Raw genomic sequence first — 8640 nt, forward strand, 5'->3', positions numbered from 1 at the left:
CTCATCAAAAATACTTCAGTTCAAAGGGGCACATGCACCCCAATGTTTATGGCAGCGCTATGAACAATAGCCAAAATATGGAAAAAGCCCAAATGTCCATGACTGATGAATGGATAAAGAAGATGTGGTATATACATACAATGGAATACCACTCAGCGATGAAAAAGAATGAAACCTTGCCATTTGTAACAAGTGGATGGAACTAGAGGGTATTATGCTAAGTGAGGTAAGTCAAACAGAGACAGATACCTGATTTCCCTCATATGTGGACTTTGAAAAACTCAACAGATGAACAGAGAGGGAGGCAAACCATAAGAGGCTTTTAAATACTGAAAACAAACTGAGGGTTTGGCGAGGGGGAGGGGCGGGGGGGGAGGTTAAATGGGTGATGGGCATTAAGGAGGGCACTTTTCGCTGGGGAGGTGGGGAGACACCTGGGTGGCTCAGTCAGTTAAACATCCGACCCTTGGTTTTGGCTCTGGTCGCGATCTCAAGGTTTGGTGAGTTCAAGCCCCATGCTGGGCTCCATGCTAACAGTGCAGAGCCTGCCTGGTATTCTCTGTCTCCCTTTCTCTCTGCCCCTCCCCCACCTGCACTATCTCTTTCAAAATAAATAAACCTAAAAAAAATTAAAGAAAAAAAGGCAGGCACTTTCGTGGATGAGCACTGAGTGTCATATGTAAAAGATGAATCACTTGGTTCTACTCCTGAAGCCAAGACTACACTGTACATTAACTAACTTAAATAGAAATAAAAAGAAAAAAAAAAACAAACACACCACATTTCAAGTCTGGCTCTCAGTGACACCATTTTTTTCAGGCCCCAGTTGTCCGCGGAGGCAGGAAGGAACCATGCGGTGAACTAAGCCTGGCAGCGAATCCTGCTTCTTAAAAACTTCAGGGCGAAGCTAACCCAAGGCACAGCCGCATCCCACAAAGAACTTAACGGGTACCTTGGGAGGTGGATGCTCAAGTATAGGAACCCTTCATAATTTCTCCAACACGGGTTAACGGTTTCGATTGACGCTACTATTTTTTAAAAAACGAACAGAGAACGGCGGCGAGAGCCGGGGGCCTGGCGACCAGGACCATGGCGGGGGCCACCCACCGCGCCCGCCGGGTTCCCCTATGCCGCGGGGCTCAGGCGGCCGTCAGCGTTCCCCCTCCGCGGCCTAAGCCCCAGGAGGCTTCCCAGCCGGACACACCGCCTGAGCCTCACTCCAGGCACCGCTGGCTCGACGCGCAGCCCTACGGCCGGCGGCCCTGGCCCAGGAGCCCGCGAGGCTGGTGCGGTTCGGGCGTTCGGCACAAGGGGAACCTCAGGGCCTCTCCCGCAGCCCCTGATCGGCTGACCCGGCCGAAGCCGACCCCCACCACCGAGAGGAGCGCCTAGAGCGGACCGGCCCGCCGGTCCCGACGCTCCGCTCCGCCCAGCCGCCTCTATCCCGGAAGTTGATGCAGCTCGCCAGATCGCGTGCTGCTCGTTAGGGGTGTCGCCTTAGAGATCGGGACTGGCTGGGATTGCGAAAGGATCAACATGCCTGTGAGTTGTTTACTTTCTGGCTTTCCGTTTATTTCGGGCTTCTCTGTCTAGGGGTCCTGGGGGCGGGTTAGCCCGACGCTTCCGCGGGCCCGGGGGTCCCTGCCTAACGCATTTCAGGGGCGCGGATCGCGCAGCTCCTCCGCGCGTGGCGGACTTGTTGGGACTTGCCTGGACGGCGCGGCGTGTCGGGCCCTGCATGGGCGTGGAGCGGGGTGGACCCGGGGCCGCCCAGTGCTTAGGTCTCGAGTCCCTAGCTAGGGGGACACAGCTTCTCGGTAACACTCAGCCTTCTTGGGTTTGGGTGGGCGCTCGCGAGACTGTAGTCTTTGGAGTCTTTTTGCTCTCCTTGTGCTTGGTGGTTCTCTCCTCGTCTCGGAAGCGATTTTCTGCTGGTTTCCTTTTTCAAAACTGCCTTCGCAGTTACCTTACTTGTTAACTGCATGAAGGACAGTCAGGCTTCAGCCGCTCAGAGTTCCTGTCAGATCAGATGTTGAACCCCGGGGGCAGAAGTCACCCCCGTGTTGGCACTCTCCGGTCTACCTCAGCGATTTCTACTTTCAGCGGGTGCACGGTTGGGGTCAAGTTCTTACTTAGCACCACAGTGTTGTTTTTATCGGAGACTGTTACTCAGCGGACTAAAGAAGAACGAGATTAACCTTACCATATGCTTCTTGATCGTCCTAGAGTTCCTTGACCGGGACGTAGAGAACACAAGCATTATAAAAAGTGTGGATTAAAGTTAACAGGCTAAAAAAATAACAAGTATCTGACATGTTGCGTCGGCGGAGTATGACTTTTATTCCCTTTTTTGCGTGTGTATTTTAAGTCTGGTTAAATCTGCCACAATTGTGGGTTCATTCTGGAAATAATAATACGTTTTTTTTATTCAGTTGGCTAGAGATTTACTCCACCCGTCCTTGGAAGAGGAAAAGAAAAAACATAAGAAGAAACGTCTAGTTCAAAGCCCAAATTCCTATTTTATGGATGTAAAATGCCCAGGTAAAATTTCAGATCTTAATTCCTTTCTCAAGGAAAATTTCTGAAGGGATTGCTAATGTGGTGTGTATGTTTAGATCCCCTAGGACCCTTTGTTGACTAGCAGTGGGATTACAGAATTGGAATGTCAAAAGGGACAGTTTCCTAGTAAACTATTCAAACCACAGGAGAAAAGATTTGGGGGCGGGGGTGGTGAAGAGGAGACTCCAAAGGGGATATGACATTTGACTTACTAAGTGTGAAGCTATGCAGATGGTTAGTTTTCTTGAAACTAATCATGAAAAGTATGTTGATTCTTCAGTGTAAAGCTGTGCTGCCCAGTGTGGTGGCCATTAGCCAGAGGCAGCTACTGAGCACTGGAAATGTGGCCAAAATGGGAAATAGTCCTTAAGTGTAAAATGTACACCTGATTTTTAAGATGTAGCACATACACACACAAAAACCATACTGATTACATGTTGCAATGGTAATAATATTTTGGAAATAGTTCAATAAAATATATTACTAACTGCACCTGTTGGCTTTTAAAAACATTTTTTATGTGACGTTAAATATGTGGCTTGCTGTTGCAAACATTAAAGTCTTAATCTTTTACGAAGTCTTTGCTAGAAATATGTTGAACAATATGCTTTATTTTCTTCTGCTTTTCGCTTTCAATTTGCCCTTTTTCTAGGTTGCTACAAGATTACCACGGTTTTCAGCCATGCTCAGACGGTGGTTCTTTGTGTAGGCTGTTCAACAGTGTTGTGCCAGCCAACGGGAGGAAAGGCCAGACTCACAGAAGGTATGTCATTTGGCCGTTTCTAACCCAGTGATGAGATTTTATGATTATAAATGTTTTCCTTTGCTAAAAACCAGTTTAAAAGAAATCTTAAATTCATTATTACCAAAATAGTTGTATCTTTCATCGTATGCTCTTTCAGTAAAGAGTACCCTGCTCAGATGGCTAAGTTTATATTCTTGGCTTTGTAAAGAACTCATGTAACTATTATTTTTCTTAGTTTGGAACACCTAATTCTGTTACAGTTAGTCATTTAGTTTGTTTAACTTGGAATATTAAACATAAGTCAAAATGGAGCCAAACAATAACTACATACAATAGGACATACAGATTTTTAAAACCATAGAATTTAAAAAATTCCATCATAAATATTTTGTTTCATATATAGTTGATGCATGTGACTGAAGACAGTTTTTATCATTGCTGGCTAAGCAACAGAAAACGAATGTATAAATTAAAATGCCAGAGGTTTTGATTTGTGAGTACCTGCTTAATTAAACATCTCATTTAAAAATTTTTATTTATTTATTCATCTACTTATTTAAAGACTTTATTTTTAAGTAATCTCTACCTCCAGTGTGAGGCTCAAACTTACAGCCCTGAGATCAAGTCACATGCTCTACTGACTGAGGCAGCCGGGTGCTCCTAAAAATCCCGTTTGAGTTGCTCTTTCACTTTTGTGCACCAAGAAAAAAAAGAGTAATTATGAATATTGTTTTCCATAGTAGTACTTATAGATTTATAGTTCCATAATTAAATTTGAAATTTGCTTGTGATATTTTGGGGAGTTGTGAATTCCACATTGTTCTCACCAGAAGAGTTATAAGTGGTTTGGGAACTAATCTAAAATCTATTTTGTGTGAGCTGGTGAGATCTAAGTATGAGGTCAGCATACAATATTTAAGTGTAGTGTTGCTCTCAAAAGTATACTTGCAAGAGTTTTTAAACCTTTATATCATGCCATGATCTTGGAGTTTTGTGCCCATGTGCTGATGGATGATTAATAGGGTATTAGAGTTTTCCTAGCAGACTTGAAGAGCATCCTAATCAAAATTAGTTTCTTGGGAAGTGATTCAAAATAATTCCTAAAAACTAAGATTGCATTTTCTGATAGCTGGCGTTAAAGTTTTAACTGTTGAATTTAGGCTCATGGTCTTATGTAGACTCCAACATAGCATTTGAGAAACAGGAATAATAGTTATAGTCACATCAGAATAAATTCAAATGTACAAGATTTATTATAATAAAGTTCTAGTATAAAAGGATAAATAACGTATATATGAATGTTAATCTAATATTCCTAAAACTTTGTTTTTTTTAACTTAAAAAGTACTTTTTGTCATTAAAACTATACTAGAGATAGAGTACACTTGTTTAACGTGCTCTTGTGATTCCTTTGCAGGGTGTTCATTTAGAAGAAAGCAACACTAATGATCACACAACCTCTTGAATTTGTGTTCTATCGCAGAAAGCCTTATCAGTTCAATAATTCCGGTTAATCTACCAAGATAATGTAATTATGTTTAATTTTGTAAGGTATACAACAGTCATCTCCTATTTTGGTGTCAGTTTTTCAATAAAGTTTTGATTATGGGCAAATTCCCCTTTTTATTTTTTTTAAAGTATGTGTGAATATGCTATATGTTTATATGTATACTGTGTCTGTGAATTTGGTATAAACATTTTAAGAAGTGTATTCTGATTAGTTTGTCTCATTTCAGGACTGGAAACCCTAAATATTTGATTCTCAGCCCTTTTCCAAATTGCTGTGAGTGGGCTAAACAATTAAAAAATGGAAAGAAGTCCATTATTTGTTAATTCTAAAAATAGTTTGCTATTGTAACTATGGAAACACATTTACAGAAGTACATATTTAATGCTGTAACAATCAGTCTAATTACAGAGTAATTATAATGTAATGGTTTGCGTTTTTGTGGCCCTAACATGCTGTATAATTTAGTAGAATAACTGCAGCTGGGGTCTGAGTTATAGGAAGCTCCTTTTGGGGTAGGAAATTTGAGAGGAGACATCAGGAGTAGCATGATTTACCCCAGGATGTCCTGGTTGGGAATGGTAGATGGCATGGAATTCTCTGATCCAGACACATGAGCACACCTGATTACAGATGTGTGTTGAGTGGCTCTGGTGTCTCCTTGTCATTTTGATAGTTTATGGAGTGATCCTAGGGAGCTAGGAAGTGGAGTGTATCTCCCTCTAGCCACATTGGACTGCTTGTATTTGACTTGTTACCTTTAAAGTAGGCACTTAAGATGGGCCTTTGCTATCAAGAGATGTTTCTATATATTCACCCCCAATCTGGAAGGCTGATCCTTAAACATATTCATATACAAGAGGAATGTGGCACAAGAACTGAAAAACTTGGGGCACCTGGGTGGCTCAACCTGTTGAGCGTCCGACTCTTGATTTCTGCTCAGGTTACGATCTCAGGGTCTTGGGATTGAGCACTCCATTGCCCTCTGCATTAGGCTCCATGCTGAGTGTGGAGCCTGCTTGAGATTCTCTCTCCCTCTGCTTGCTCTCCCCTGCTTGCCCTCTCTCTCTCTCAAAAAACAAAAAACAAACTGAAGAACTATCCAAAGTTTGGAATGTATTTAATATATGGAGAAGTAAGTAACCCAAACGTTTCCAAACTTGCTTGGTTTATGGTATCTTTAGAGTCTCAGTAATTTTTTCAGAGTTCCTTGGCCAAAACAAAACAAAACAAAACCTAACAGTTAACATTAAGTAGTTAGGTTCTAATGTAAATTAAAAACAAAAGTGGTATTTTTTATCTCATTCTTAAATGACCACATTAGTAATCGAATGGGTGTCCCTTTTGGGCACTGCACGGTTTCTCAAAATTGGGATCAGACTAGACAACTGCCATCTCCTTTCTTCCACACTGATTTTTGCGTAGTACTTGCTTTTTATCACAGCAATGACCCAAACCCAGCTTCGCAAAGATATGACATCATCAGGGGTGCCTGAGTACCTCAGTTGGTTAAGCATCTGACTCTTGATTTTGGCTGGGGTCATGATCTCATGGTTCTTGAGATCGAGCCCTACATTGGGCGTTAGGCTCTGCACTGACAGCATGGAGCCTGCTTGGGGTTCTGTCTCCCTTTCTCTGTCCCTCCGCTGCTCAGCTCTCTCTGAAAGTAAACATGGAAAAAAAAAAAGATCTGATACATCGAAAGGAATGTGGTGTCACATATTAACTACCTGGAACTACAAGTTGGCATGGTATCCAAAAGATACCCAGTATCAAAGCTTTTCTTGTGCCTCAACTCACCTCAGCTTGCACAGTTCAGGAAACTTGGCCCCATGGAGAACCAGTGGGGATGGCAGCCTATTGAAATGGAAAGGAGCAAAACCTGTGATATCTAATCTAGAGGGCAAATCCCTGAAAATTTCCTTGGAAATGGTACTGAAAGAAAGGGTTTGTGCTTCGAAAAACATATCCAAGGATTAAGTTATGGAGATACTTGGCACTGGGAAGTGAATGATATATTGACTTTTACTTCATTATTAATCCAAACAGTATTCCTGGGTTTGAAAAATATGCAATAGAACACTAGGACTTTTACAAATGTCAGAGTCTGCCAATATACCTTGTTATTTACTGAATGCTTTCTTTAATACTCTTACTTATATTGACTTCATTTTTTAAAAATGTAAACTTTTTAAAAAAGGTTTTAAGTAATCTACACCGAACATGGGGCTCAAACTTAAAACCCTGAGATCAAGAGTCACATGCTCTAAGGCCTGAGCCAGCCAGGTACCCCAGATGTAAACAGATTTTTAAAGGAAAACTTACCTCTCTTCTCTAGATATAAAATCCAGTTACATAAAGGTAACAAAATAAAATGGATTCTTGGCTCTGACCTGATCAGATGACAAATGGTTTCTTACCTGGTGGCGCCTGCAAATCATCCAAAAAAGTTCTTGTTCTTATCCTTGTTCTTGTCCTTGTTCTTCTTCATACGATGTATATAGAACTCAACGTTGAACAGTGAACATTTCATTCAACATGAAATGCAGTGTTTTTAGTATATCCACAAGTTGTGCAGCCATCACATAGTCTAATCCCAGACTATTTCCTTAGTTCATGAAGAAACTCCATATTCATTAGCATTCACTCCCCATTCCTTCCTTCTCCCAGTTCCTGGCAAACACTAATATATTTTCTATCTCCATGATTTTGCCTATTCTGGACACTTTATGTACATGGGGTCACATAATATGTGACCTTTTGTGTCTGGCTTCTTTGGCTTAGCATAATGTTTAAGACGGCCATCCACGCTGTAGTATGTATTAGTACATCATTCCTTTCTGTGACTGAATAATACTCTGTTGTAAGAATATACCTTCTGTTTATTCATCAGTTGATGGACAGTGGGTTGTTTTCACTTTTTGCTACTATGAATAATTGTACTATGAACATGTGTGTACAAGTTTTTGTGTAGACATAAGTTAGATTCTCTTGGGTAATATACCTAGGAAAATTGCTAGGTTATAGTAATTCTGTGTTTAGTTTTTTGAGGAAATGCCTATGTTGCAAAAAGGCTGTACCATCTTACATTCTGACTAGTAACGTACAAGAGTTACAATTTCTCTACATCCTCACCGACACTTGTTTTTATCAGCCTTTTTGATCATGGCCATCTTACTATGTGTGAAGAATTATCTCACTGTGGTTTCTATTTGCATTTCCCTGATGGTTAATTATGTTGACCATCTTTTCATGTGCTTATTGGCTTGTTGTTTTTCTTCTTTGGAGAAGTGTCTGTTCAGATCCTTTACCCATTTTTAATTGGGTTGTGTTTTATTGTTGAATTGTAAGAATTCTTATATACTGTAGATATTACACATATAAACAATTTTCTCCCATTCTGTAGGTTGTCTTCAACTTTGTCCGTAGAAATACAAACATCTTAAATTCTTATGAAGCCTAATTTACCTATTTTTTTTGTTGTTTCTTGTGCTTTTGGTGTCATATCTAAGAAATCATTGCCTAATTCAAGGTTATGGAGATTCATGCCTGTTTTCTTCTAAGAACTTTCTAGTTTTAGTTCTTACATTTAGATTTGATCCATTGTGAATTAACTTGAATTAATTGTTACATATGGTGTGAGACAGGGGTTCAACTTTATTCTCTAATTCTTTTTAATGGTTGCATATCATTCTATGGTATGGAAGTGCCATAATTTATTAAGTATTATCCTGTTGATGGGCACTTTGTTTCTAGTTTGTTCCACTGTAATCAAATGCCATAAATATATTTAAATATGTCTTTAGTAAAGGTGCTTTTATTTCTCTGG

The 8640-nt window shown here is 40.6% G+C and overlaps 1 protein-coding gene across 3 annotated transcripts; it reads left to right on the forward strand.

The window, feature by feature from the left end:
* The first annotated feature begins 1401 nt into the window (after positions 1-1401).
* Positions 1402-4918, forward strand: RPS27L (ribosomal protein S27 like). Of its 3 annotated transcripts, none has more exons than XM_027067456.2 (4): positions 1402-1542; positions 2433-2541; positions 3212-3322; positions 4722-4918. In XM_027067456.2, exons 1-4 carry the CDS (start codon positions 1537-1539, stop codon positions 4748-4750), a joined length of 255 nt encoding a protein of 84 aa, XP_026923257.1. In that variant the 5' UTR covers positions 1402-1536; the 3' UTR covers positions 4751-4918. The 3 variants fall into 3 exon arrangements, with proteins under 3 accessions (XP_026923257.1, XP_026923261.1, XP_026923258.1); XM_027067460.2 differs by lacking the exon at positions 1402-1542 and adding an exon at positions 1590-1817; XM_027067457.2 differs by lacking the exon at positions 1402-1542 and adding an exon at positions 2311-2329.
* The last annotated feature ends 3722 nt before the right edge of the window (positions 4919-8640 follow it).

The sequence above is a fragment of the Acinonyx jubatus genome, chromosome B3 (genome assembly GCF_027475565.1).
Source record: "Acinonyx jubatus isolate Ajub_Pintada_27869175 chromosome B3, VMU_Ajub_asm_v1.0, whole genome shotgun sequence".
Lineage (NCBI taxonomy): Eukaryota > Metazoa > Chordata > Mammalia > Carnivora > Felidae > Acinonyx > Acinonyx jubatus.

Excerpts from the sequence above, each read along its gene's own strand:
- RPS27L (XM_027067456.2), top strand. Across the intron at positions 2,542-3,211 it reads TATGGATGTAAAATGCCCAG|GTTGCTACAAGATTACCACG; the intron begins GTAAAATTTCAG and ends CCCTTTTTCTAG. Across the intron at positions 3,323-4,721 it reads AAAGGCCAGACTCACAGAAG|GGTGTTCATTTAGAAGAAAG; the intron begins GTATGTCATTTG and ends ATTCCTTTGCAG.